At 44.2% G+C, this 12,324-nt stretch overlaps 1 protein-coding gene across 3 annotated transcripts in view; it reads right to left on the reverse strand.

Moving 5' to 3' along the window:
• Positions 1-346: 346 nt before the first annotated feature.
• Positions 347-12,324, reverse strand: part of SV2B (synaptic vesicle glycoprotein 2B) — a 155,226-nt gene continuing 143,248 nt past the window's right edge. For all 3 annotated transcript variants that reach the window (XM_038747123.1, XM_038747124.1, XM_038747125.1), the window contains 4 exons: positions 7,004-7,137; positions 4,209-4,409; positions 3,380-3,539; positions 347-2,639 (listed from right to left, as the gene is read on the reverse strand). In XM_038747123.1, the coding sequence (XP_038603051.1) occupies positions 2,456-2,639; positions 3,380-3,539; positions 4,209-4,409; positions 7,004-7,137 (679 nt within the window). In that variant the 3' untranslated portion in view covers positions 347-2,455. The remainder of the gene's footprint in view (positions 2,640-3,379; positions 3,540-4,208; positions 4,410-7,003; positions 7,138-12,324) is intronic.

Below are 12,324 nucleotides of genomic sequence, written 5' to 3' on the forward strand. Positions count from 1 at the left end.
AAATCGATGGTGATTGTCTCAGGATGTCTGCTGGTCAGGCCTCCCAGAAGCTGTCCCATTGGGTATCCATCACTGCTGAGCAGAGACCCCTGAATTTCTCCATCTCGAGGGCAGCTTTCAAGATGATGGTCATGGAAGACCAGCTCTCCATCTTAGAGCGGCATAAGTGATGGCCATGATGGGGACTACCCTTGCTTGATTAGTTGAGTGGTTTAAGGAGCAATAGAGAAGGGACTGTGATATCCATAAATTAAGACAATGCAGCTTAGAAATTATAAATAACTGTGGTATGTGTTAAGAGCTTCCTATATGCCAAGCACCGTATTAAGCGCTAGGGTAGAGATGAGATCATCAGATCCCACATGGGGCTCACAGTCTAAGTAGGAGGGAGAACAAGTATTGAATCCCCATTTTTCAGGTGAAGGAGATGGGTTATAAGGCCCACCCAGAGTCATTATTGTCACCAGCATTCACAAATCCATCAATTCTATTCCCCACAAGAAAACTCACAATCTTAATAGAAGTGGAAACCCATAGTGACTCTTTCTGTCCCTCTCCTTAGTGGTGAGCAGATGCAGCCTCATCTGCATTACGAATGTTGAGCAGAACAAAGAAATCCTGAGCTCCCAGGATAGCCCAGCTGTAGTGCCCTTGTAAAGTTAAACAATTACATCATACTCCAAAAGCAATGGAATGGTTCTGTTGATGTCCAACCCTGGAATCTCTGTACTACTTGAGGGACCTACAATCCCTGGCCACACACATTAACCCTTTGGCAATGGCAGTGCCTTAACCTTGAAGTTTCTAGGCAGACATATCACGGGGAGAAGATGAGAATCCAGATGCTTAAGAAAGCAGTGATATGGCATCATTCTCCTCCAGCTAGAACATGGTGCCGATGGGGAGGAGGGGTTCCCACTGATGGAGTCAGAGTCAGGAAAATCGAGACAGCTGTTTGAAAGCATGGAGAAGCAGGGAGGAGGTAAATCAGGAGAGAAGTCCAGCAGTAATTTCAGAAGCTAAAGTCTCTCCATTAAAGCTTTCTGAATGTCAAATTGGACATAAGTAGGTCTTTCCATTTAAGTATGATCCTATTGGTGAGCAGAAGTTCTTTAGTAGTCGGTGGCCACACTGTGACTCAAGGGCAGAAATGTTTGGCCATGATTCTGGATGGAGCAATATCAATACAGCCATTCATTCACAGCTACCCCTTCCAATGCCAATTCAGTACAGGTAGCCACATTTTAACTTCCTCTGATGCTCAGGATACAGCTTTCTCAGCACACAGAACAGAGGCAATGTTACAAAAGACCTCCATGCTCTGTCCCTATCCCTTGAGAGACAGCCAGGTGCCAAGGAGCCTACATCACTTTGTATCCAGATGAACGATGAAACCGGCATCCCATCCTGAGGACATTGAGTTTGGATTTCCAAGTTGATCCTTAGAGGATATAAACTTAACTACACCACCTGCCCAGAGAAGAGGGCCTGGATTAGATGGGCCAGGCCGAGGGAATTTTCTGAGCATGTCCTCTGGGTAACAAGTTAAATGGCTATAAGAAACTGTGTTTACATTTCTTCTTTCTGACCCAAATCTACTTGGACCCCAAACACAGATTCCCTCTGTCATATGGCTAAAACGCTGGTAATTATATTCAGATACCATATCCTAAATAGTAAACCCCCCAAAACCCCTGTTAACACTGATTCATATATACAAATCTGGATTGCAGAATGCCCATTGCTTTGATATCTTTTTAGCTAGGTAGAACACTTGGGAGGGATTTTCTAAACTCCATGCAAATGGTAAGTCTCTTAATTTGAGTGCAAGAATAATAGCTATCAAAGGGCTTGCTCCAGACCCTGGGGATTACTTTGAGGCATTTTGCCAGCTACTACTCTGGTTTTTAAATGGAGCAACTATGTTAACTTTTTGAAGAGAGCCACCCATTGAAATTCAAATGGCAGCAGTAACCCTCAACCAAGTCAATTTATGGAGCCTTCTTGTCCTGACAGTCAGCAAAGGAGCAAGACTTGTGGTGAAGTTGCTTGGGAATAAAATGATAAGGTTGCATCTCTTCCGGAGGGAGAAGATCCCTCATTCAGCAGCCAGCATATTTTGGTCAGGTTACTGCCAATGCTATGTGGATACAGGAGGGACGAGTAGGCCCTTACTCCTCCTCCAAAGAAATGGACAATGAAAGCAGGGAGCCAGGCTTGTGGCTCCTCTGGGTGGTCATTCGCTTACAGAATTGATCATCCCACCAGATCTGAAAGTTTTAACCGTGAAAGCTGAATCTAAATTAGGGGCATCAATTTATCATTCCATCTCCCCCTCACCCCCCACCATTATCGAGGCCTCTGCTGGGGAGTGATCTGTAACCACTGTGGGGAAGGAAGGGTACAACTGTCCGAAGCATGGCTCGTGAGTGGTTCACGTCTTTCCCTCGGGATCTCACATCAGGACCTGCTCCCGAGTCTCCGGCAGCCGCAAGGCAATCAAGCCTCCTCCAACCAAAGCGGAAGAGGCCAGGAGGATGGGAACCACTTTGGTTATCCCGACAAAAGAGGCAAAGATGGAGTTCCCCAAGATGGCGCCAAACTTGCAGAGGCCATTGAGAATACCAAAGGCCGTTGCCCTGTAGGGAAAGAGGAGGAGAAAGGGTGGTTATGGAGAGGAGCAGCCCAGAGGTTGTCAGAGGAAGCCCATGAGATAAAGTAGGGACATATCGGGTCAGGGGCATGGCCTAGTTGAAAGAGCTCGGGCCTGGGAGTCTAATCCTGGCTCCACCACTTCCCTGCTCTGTGACCTTGGTCAAGTCACTTAACTGCTCTGTGCTTCAGATTCCTCAAACGTAAAATCAGGATTAAGGCTGCGAGTAGCCTGTGCGAAAGAGACTGGATCGACCTGATGATTTTGTTCTTACCCCAGCACTTAGAATAATGCTCAATCACACAGTAAGTGCTTAACAAATATTATAATCATCACATCAAGGTTGGTGAAATGGGGACTTACAGGAGAGAAGCAGCATGGCCTAGTGGCTAGAGCACAGGTCTGGGGGTCAGAAGGACCTGGGTTCTAATCCTGGCTCTGTCATTTGTCTGCTGTGTGACTTTGGGCAAGTCACTTCACTTCACTGTGCCTCAGTTACCTCATCTGTAAAATGGGGATTAAAACTGTGAACCCCCTATGGGACAGAGATTGTGTTCAAACTAATTAACTCATATTTACTCCAGTGTTTATAACAGTGCTTGATACACATAGGAAGTGCTTAACAAATACCATCATTATTAATATTATCCCTTCCACTACTCAAGCAACAAAAGGGCTGGGAAAATCAACTAGTGCTAAAGCCGTAATGCCCGGGGAAATGGTCACCTTTTGTTGGTTGGATACAGCTCCACGGTGATCACGTCCAGAGCATTCCAGGCCGCGATGCTGGTCCCACAGAAGAGACACTGCCAGCCAATCATCGCTGACTCACTATTTCCGAAGAACAGGAAGAAACAGCACACGGCAGATATCAGCATTGAGCCGCCTGCAAGAGGAGACAGAGGGAAACCACAGCAAGAGTCAGCATCCTGAACCGAAGCAAGGCAGATTCTCAGTAATAATAATAACAATAATAGTATTTGTTAAGTACTTACCTGTGTGTCAAGCACTGTTCAAAGTGCTGGGGTAGATACAAGATAATCAGGTTGGACACAGTCCCTGTCCCATGTGAGGCTCACAGTCTTAATCCCCATTTTACAGATGGGGTAACTGAGGCACAGAGAAGTGAAGTGACTAGGGACTTGCACTTGCACTAGGGTCACACAGCAGACAGGTGGCAGAGCTGGGATTAGAACCCAGGTCCTTCTGACTCCCAGGCCTGTTCTCTATCCACTAGGGTAGTGGAGCCTCAATATTATGAGGAAGAGCCCTCTCCTCTCCCCAAATGTTGAGACTCTAAAGGGTTGTCGGCCTAATTCGGTAAAGTAATAATAATCATCATCATCGCAGTATTTGTTAATAATTACAGTATTTGTTAAGTGCTTACAATGTTCCAGGCTCTGTTCTAAGTGTTGGGGTAGATACAAGATAGGTTAGATGCCTTCTCCAAACTCAACCTGAAGTACCGCAGGTTTTAAAGACATCTGGCACTTCCAGGGAGTTGAACTACTACCCCTTATATGTATCTCGTGGACCTAGAGCCGTTCCAACTCACCAATCATCTTTATCCTTCCGATTTTGTCCATGAGCAGAGCTGAAATGATATTGCCCGGCAAGACAGACAGACTGCCCAAAAAACTGACCAGGTAGATCAGAAAATCATTGTCTTCCTCAAAGTCCAGGTGACAACCTTCCTTCTGCTCCAAAAAGGTGCTGTTGATGAACCTGCAGTCAATGAATTTATGTTTGTAGAGATCTGGAAAGGAAAGACACACAGGCTGAAGAGGGAAGAGTCAGAACAGGGAGAGATGAGGTCGAAACACATGATGCCTCCGTCTGCTGTGAGAGATGTGCCTGCCTTTGGAAATGGTGTCTTCTCAAATTCATAGTTCCCCAGTGGTTGTTTGATCAGCTCAAGAGGAACTGAGTTGAGAAGCAGTGTGCCTTGGTGGAAAAGGTACAGGCCTGGGAATCAGAAGACTGTTCTAAGCACTGAGGCAGAGGACAAGATTATCAGGTCAACCCAATCCCTGTCCCACAGAATGCTCACAGCCTTACCCCTGCCATTTTACAGTTGAGGAAACGGGGGCAGTTCCACCACTTGTGTGACCTTGGGCAAGACACTTAACTTTCATGGGTCTCAGTTAACCTTATCTGTAAAATAAAGGTTTAGACTATGAGCCTCTTTTGGGACATGGACTGTGTCCATCCTTGTATCTATCCCAGCACTTAGGACAGTGCCTGGCACATAGTAAGCACTTAAAGAATACCATTAAAAATAATAATAAAAATATGCAAAATGTATTCCTGATCCTACATCAGGAAATCCAAACAGGCTTCATTACCAACTTAGGGAATCTGTATCTTTGAATTCCTCATCAGAAATGTGGGCAGGGAACATGTCTACCAACTTTTATATTGGTATATATATGTATATATGGTATATATGTATATATATATATATATATATATATATATATATAGTGCTTAATACAGTGTTCTGCACACAGTAAGTGCTCCATAAACATGATTGATTGATTGATTGATCAATTGAAAGGTATCAGAGTTATAAGCCTCTCCTACATTCCGCATTGTACAGCTTCAACTTCCCAAAATGTGTGGTTGAACAAACCATAGAACAGATAGTTTCACCCAATACCTTGATCACCTTCCCTAGCTAAATGGAGGTGAGCAGAGTTTCTTTAATATTTTCCATACAGAGAGGGCATCTGATCTCACTCATCTTCCACCCACCCCTACCTCCAGGAATAAAGAAAACAAAAATAAAGATGAAAAAAATCCCCTCCAAATGGGTTCTTTGTTCATCCACAAGAGAATGCAAGCTGCAGGAAGGATGGGAACATAACTTTTTTACTCTCATGTTAGTACTTAGAATATTAATTTTTATGGTATTTGTTAAGCACTTATTATGTTACAGGTACTGTACTAAGCACTGGGGGAGATACAAGCTAATTGAGTTGGGAAGATTCCATGTCCTGCATGGGGTGCACAGTGTTAATCCCCAGCACTTAGAACAGTGCTTTGCACATAATAAGCGCTTAACAAATGCCATTATTATTATTATTTTATAGAAGAGTTATCTGAGGCACAGAGAAGTTAAGTGATTAGCCCAGGTTTACACAGCAGGTAAGTGGCATAGCCAGGTGATGATGGTACTAACAACAGTAACAATACTAATAATACTTGTTAAGCACTTATAATGCGACTAGCACTGTTCTAAGCACTGGGGTAGATACAAGATAATCAGGTTGGACACAGTCACTGTCCCTCATGGGGCTCACAGCCTACATAAGAAGGAGTAAGATTTAATCCCCATTTTACAGATGAGGAAACTGAGGCACAGAGAAGTTAAGTGACTTGCCCCAGGTACACAGAAGACCAGTGGCAGAGCCAAGATTAAAATCCCGATCTTCTGACTCCCAGACTGGATGATAATGGTCATCTGACATCCCCAGCCCTCACCAATACCATGGTGGTAATATGTACCACTATGCTACTAGGGAGGCAGTATGACTTAGTGGCAAGAGCACAGGCTTGGGAATCAGAGGACATGGGTTCTAATCCCGACCCTGCCACTTGTCTGCTGTGTGACCTTAGGCAAGCCACTTCTCTGCACTTCAGTTCCCTCATCTGTAAAATGGGGATTAAGACTGTGAGCCACTGGTGGGACAACCTGATTACCTTGTATCTACTCCAGTGCTTGGCGCAAGTAAGTGCTTAATAAATACCATCATTATTATTATAACTATTATTATTACGTGCTGTGGTGCTACACTTATTCAAGTTTCCGTTCTCAGATAGATACCTCCTCATACCTGCACATATCCGTTGTGGCTCTTTTTTGTCCTGTTCATTCATTCATTCATTCAATCGTATTTATTGAGCGCTTACTGTGTGCAGAGCACTGTACTAAGCACTTGGGAAGTACAAGTCAGCAGCATATAGAGATGGCCCCTACCCAACAACGGGCTCACAGTCTAGAAGACATAGTTCATATCCCACGAGGCTCATAGTCTTCATCAGACTTGAGAAGCAGCATGGCATAGTGGAGAGAGCATGGGACTGGGAGTCATAAGGACATGAGTGCCAATCCTGGCTCTGCCACGTGTCCGCTGTGTGACCTTGGGCAAGTCATTTCACTTCTCAGTTACCTCATCCATAAAATGGGGATTGAGACCCTGAGCCCCATTTAGGACAGAGACTGTATCCAACGCGATTTGTCCGTATCCACCCCAGTGCTCAGTACAGTGCCTGGCACATAGTAAGTGCGTAACAAATACCTCAATTATTATTAATATTCAGTGTTTTCAAATCTGACACTCCTCTTACCTGTGTTATAGAAGAGAGTCGATTCAATGGTGCAGTTTTTGAAGAAAGTCTCACTGGATGTCACATCTTCAAAATAGCATTCCTCAAAGACAGAGTCCTCAAAGATCACATCTTTGAATTTCATCTTAGAGAACCTGTTGAAAAGGCATTATCCCAGAGTGGCACTCAGTTATAGTGAGTCTTGCAGGGGAAATAGAGGTTTGATTACTGACCAGAGAGAAAATACAGATAGATAGATAGAAGTCCTGGTTAATAAATGATAGCTGAATACTTTCTTCCTCATTATTCTTAATTTACCCTTTTCCCAGAAGTTTCTGTTACCTATCCTTGCAAATAATTTAAAATCTGCTATCCTGACAAAAGTATCACCAGTCAGTTTGAGGCGCAGGGAACTCTTAAGTTTTCGGGACCTCGCTCTGCAGCCTGGGTTCTGCACTTTGTGGTGAAAATTGGGACTAAACATACTCTTTTCTGGAAAGATAAGCAGCTGAGAATGCTGTATTCAGCAAATCTGGGAACCATATAAAAGTGGATCAAAATGAAATCATACTATTATTTATTATTATTATTATTTGATAAGCACTTACTATGTGCCAAGCACTGTACGAAGTACTGGGGGTAGATACAAGATAGTCAGGTTGGACATATTCCCTGTCACACATGGGTCTTGCAGCCTAAATTGGAAGGAAAAGGATTTAATCCCCGTTTTACAATCAATCAATCAATCAATCGTATTTATTGAGCACTTACTGTGTGCCGAGTACTGTACTAAGCGCTTGGGAAGTACAAGTTGGCAACATATAGAGACAGTCCCTACCCAACAGTGGGGAAATTGAGGTATAGAGAAGTTAGGTGACTTGCCCAAGGTCACGCAGCACACAAGTGAAAGAGCTAGGATTAGGACACAGGTCATCTGACTCCCAGGCCTGTGCTCTTTCTACTAGACCATGTTACTTCCCGATCTGATACTGGAGTATTTCCCTGGATGGTCACATTTTTAGGTCAGCTGGTACATTTAAGGAGGACTCCACCAAGCTCAGGTTCATGTCCCTCCATACCATACCAGTTATTTCTCAACCTAACTGTATCACTACGACTATTTACTATGTGCCAGTGTGCTAGGCCCTGGGGTAAACACAATCAGATCAGACAGAGTCTCTGGCTGACCTGTGTATCACACTCTAAGCAGGAGGGAGAACAAGAATTTCATCCCCATTTTAGATGAAGAAACTGTGGCAGAGAGACGTTAAGTGACTTGACCAAGGTCACACAGCAGGAAAGTGGTGTAGCTGGAATGAGAATCCTGTTCTCCTAACTCCCAATCCTGTGATATTTCCATGCTCAATGACACATTGTCTTTCAAGCCCCAACCTACCCATTATGATCCTTCATGTACCATACAGCCAAAATAGCAGATGAGGAGCCACATCACCTAGTGGAAAGAGCATAGGCCTGGGAGTCAGAGGATCTGGGTTCTAATCCTGACTCTGCCACATGCCTGCTGTGTGACCTTGGAAGTCACTTAACTTCCCTGTCCCTCAGCTACGTCATCTGTAATGGAATCCAAGTCCTGTTCTCCCTCCTACTTAGACAGTGAACCCTATGTGGAAAAGGGGCTGTATCTGACCTGATTATTTTGTATCTTCCCCAGGGCTGAGAACAGTGCTTGACACTTAGTAAGCACTTAACAACTACCACAACTATTATTATTATTAAAGGGTCTGTCCAGAGTCTCCGAGCTTTGATTTAAAGTGTGTTTCAGATACCATAAGTCTTATAAATATTCCACCAAGAAAAATTAGCCACACTATTGGCCAGAAGTGATTTCTCAGTTTTCAGCCCCTTAGACTTATATTGCCTGGGTCCCAGTCATAGCCAAGTGAATTAGGCTGAAGGTCACACCCAGAGTCCTTTCCCTACAATTTGCTTTCTAAAAGTCCTTCTTTAACATAAGACTAGAGCAGTCTTCAGGCATTTGGAGCCATTTTCATGCAGGGCTGCAGAGAAATGACACCATAAATCATAGGAGGAAGAAATGTTCACAGCTCAGACACAATTCCACAGAGATCATTTTTAAAATCTCACGATTTGGAGAGGTGATGGAACTAGAGTGAAGAAGATGATAGGGTACAGTGTGCATTTTTGAGCCTCCAGGCATTTGGCAAAGGAATTCATCTCCCACACCTCATTTGTACATTGTGCCTATCCAAGAATCATCTCACAGGGCACTGAGGCTCTTGGGAAAATCTACAACTAGTGCTTTCAGGGTTCTAATAGAAGGTGCCGTGATTCATCACGAATCAATTTGGTCTCCCTCACCAAATTGCCAACCGAAACTGAAGCTGCGTGGGGTAAATGGAAAGAGCACGGGCCTGAGAGTCAGAGGACCTGGGTTATAAACTTTGCTCTGCCACTTGCTTGCTGTGTGACCTTGGGCAAGTCATTTCACTTCTCTGTGCCTCAATTACCTCATCTGTTAAATGGGAATTAATAATAATAATAATAATTGTGGTATTTGTTAAGTGCTTACTATGTGCCAGGCACTGTACTAAGCACTGGGGTGGATACAATCAAATCGGGTTATACACAGTCCGTGTCCCACATGGGGTTCACAGTCTTAATGTCGTTTTGGCAGATGAGGTAACTGAGGCAAAGAGAAGTGAAGTGACTTGCCCAAGGTCACATATTAGCAAAGCTGGGATTAGAACCCATGATCTTCTGACTCCCAGTTCCATGCTCTTTCCACTTGAGATTGTGAGCCCCATGTGAGACAGAGGCTGTGTCCAACACAATTATCCTCTATCTACCCCAGCGCTTAGTACAGGCTTAGCCCATAGTAAGTACTTAACAAATACTATTGAAAGAAAGAATATAATTATCCAGTTTGTTCTGATCAAAATCATCAGCTTTGGAATCAATTACTCAAGTAATTGAGAAAACAGAGGAAGCTCTGCCTGGATAATCATGTTCTCAACCTCCTTACTACATACAAACACACATGCGACTCCTACCTCCTTGCTACATACAAACACACACGCAACCCCTTTTCCCCACATACCCACACACAGACACACATAGACTTGACCTTCCCCATTTTACTTCGCATTTGGAGATCCAGCCTGAGGATTCATTTTCACTCTTCGCCCCCATTTTCCCAGATGCGTGTGATCTCACAATCTGAAAAACCCATCTGCAATCCTGTGAAATCCTGTCTGAATGAACCTTTGGTTTCACTGCAGGCTCCAAGAGCAACAATTAAATAAAATGTTCAATTAATGAAGTTGGCTGGGTGTGCTATTCAACTCTACCATCTGGCTGATGGAAACTACTGTGGGATCCTGCTTAGGGAGTCAGTGGACAGTGTTGTCAAATGGAGATCTTTGGTAAAAGATTGGACATCTGACTTTTTGATTTCTGCTGCTTGGGAATCAATCAATCAAGCAATCAATATCAATAAACTTATGCAGAGCATAGAACTAAAAACTTGGAAGAGCACAATATAACAGAGTTACTAGACATGTTCCCTGCCCACAATGAGCTCAGTGTCTAGAGCTCTTTCTGTTATAACTATAGAGAGTGAGGGGTCTCACCAAGGTGTCAGGAGGATTCCTTAATGAAAATGGTTTCCTAGGACCATATGAAAGTCACTAGAGACCTGCACTTCAGTTGTTTTCCATTTCAGAAGTGGGTAAGGCCCAAGGACTTAGGAAGTCCTTAGGCTCCCATACTGCTGGACTGAGCCACCTTGGACCTCTCCCTGGACCTCCATTTCCTCAACATTGATAGAAGAGGAGGACCCTAGTCTGTCTCAGAATAATAATAATAATTATAGTGGTATTTGTTAAGCGCTTATGTTCCATTCATTCATTCAATCATATTTACTGAACGCTTACTGTGTGCAGAGCACTGTACTAAGCGCTCAGGAAGTACAAGTCGGCAACACATAGAGACGGTCCCTACCCAACAGTGGGCTGGGATGGCTACAAGCAAATTGGGTTGGACTCAGTCCCTGTCCCACGTAGGGCTCACAGTCCAAATCCCCACTTTACAGATGAGGTTACTGAAGTACAAAGAAGTAAAGTGACTTGGCCAAGGTCACATGGCAGTCAAGAGGCAGAGCCGGGATTAGAACCCATGATCTTCTGACTCCCAGGCATGTGCTCTACCCACTAGGCCAAGTGCCTTTGGGAAGAACAACTCAGCACTAAACATTGCAAATGAAAGCAGTTATAATTGTGATAAAAGGAAATGATAGCTTTCAGGGTATCAGCCCGAGTTGTTGAGTTAGGTGTCAGCATTTTATGGCCCTGAGAAGTCAAACAAGAGTGAGTTTAAAGCCTAGGTTGCCCAGTTCTCTGCATTCCCCAAGGCAACAGAGTAATGCAGGGATATGTGGTTGACTCAGTCCTGTTCAACTTGGTAGCTCATTAATTAATTAGTCTAGATGGGGAGACAGATATTAATATAATTATGGATACATACATAAGTGCCATGGAGTTGAGGGTGGGGTGAAGAAAGGTTGCAAATCTAAGTGCAAGGGTGATGCAGAAGGGAGTGCGAGAAGAGGGAATTAGGGCTTAGTTGGAGAAGGCCGCCTGGAGGAGATGTGCTTTTAATAAGGCTTTGAAGGTGGGGAGAGTGATATCTGTAGGGGTTGAAGAGGGATGGCATTCCAGGAAAGGGGCAGAACGTGGGTGAGATGTCGGTGGTGAGGTAGACAAGTTCGAGGTAGAGGGAGTAGGTTGGCAATAGAGGAGTAAAATGTGCAGGCTGGGTTATAGTGGGACATGAGGGAGGTAAGGTAGGAGGAGAGGTGATTGAGTGCCTTAAAGACAGTGGTAAGGAGTTTCAGTTTGATGTGGAAGTGGATGGGCAACCACTGGAGATTCTTGAAGAGTGGGGGAAAATGGACTGAATGGTTTTGTAGAAAAATTATCTGGCAGCAGAGTGGAGTATGGACTAGAGTGGGAAGAGACAGGAGGCAGAGAGGTCAGCAAGGAGGCCGATGCAGTAATCAAGGCAGGAGAATGCTTGGATTAACATGGTAACAGTTTGGGTGGAGAGGAAAGGGAGGAATTTAGCAGTGTTGTGAAGGTTGAAACAACAGAATTTGATGACTGATGTAATATGTGGGCTGAATGAGAGAGATGAGTCAAGGAGAATGCCAAGGTTACAAGGTTGTGAGGCAGGGAGGATGGTGGTGCTGTTTAGAGTAATGAGAAAGTCAGGAGGAGGACAAGGTTTGGGTGGGAATACAAGAAGTTCTGTTTCAGTTGTCAGTAGGACATCCATGTTGAGATGCCCTGAAGGCCAAAGGAAAT

Source organism: Tachyglossus aculeatus, chromosome 5 (assembly GCF_015852505.1).
Source record: "Tachyglossus aculeatus isolate mTacAcu1 chromosome 5, mTacAcu1.pri, whole genome shotgun sequence".
In the NCBI taxonomy this organism is placed as follows: Eukaryota; Metazoa; Chordata; class Mammalia; order Monotremata; family Tachyglossidae; genus Tachyglossus; species Tachyglossus aculeatus.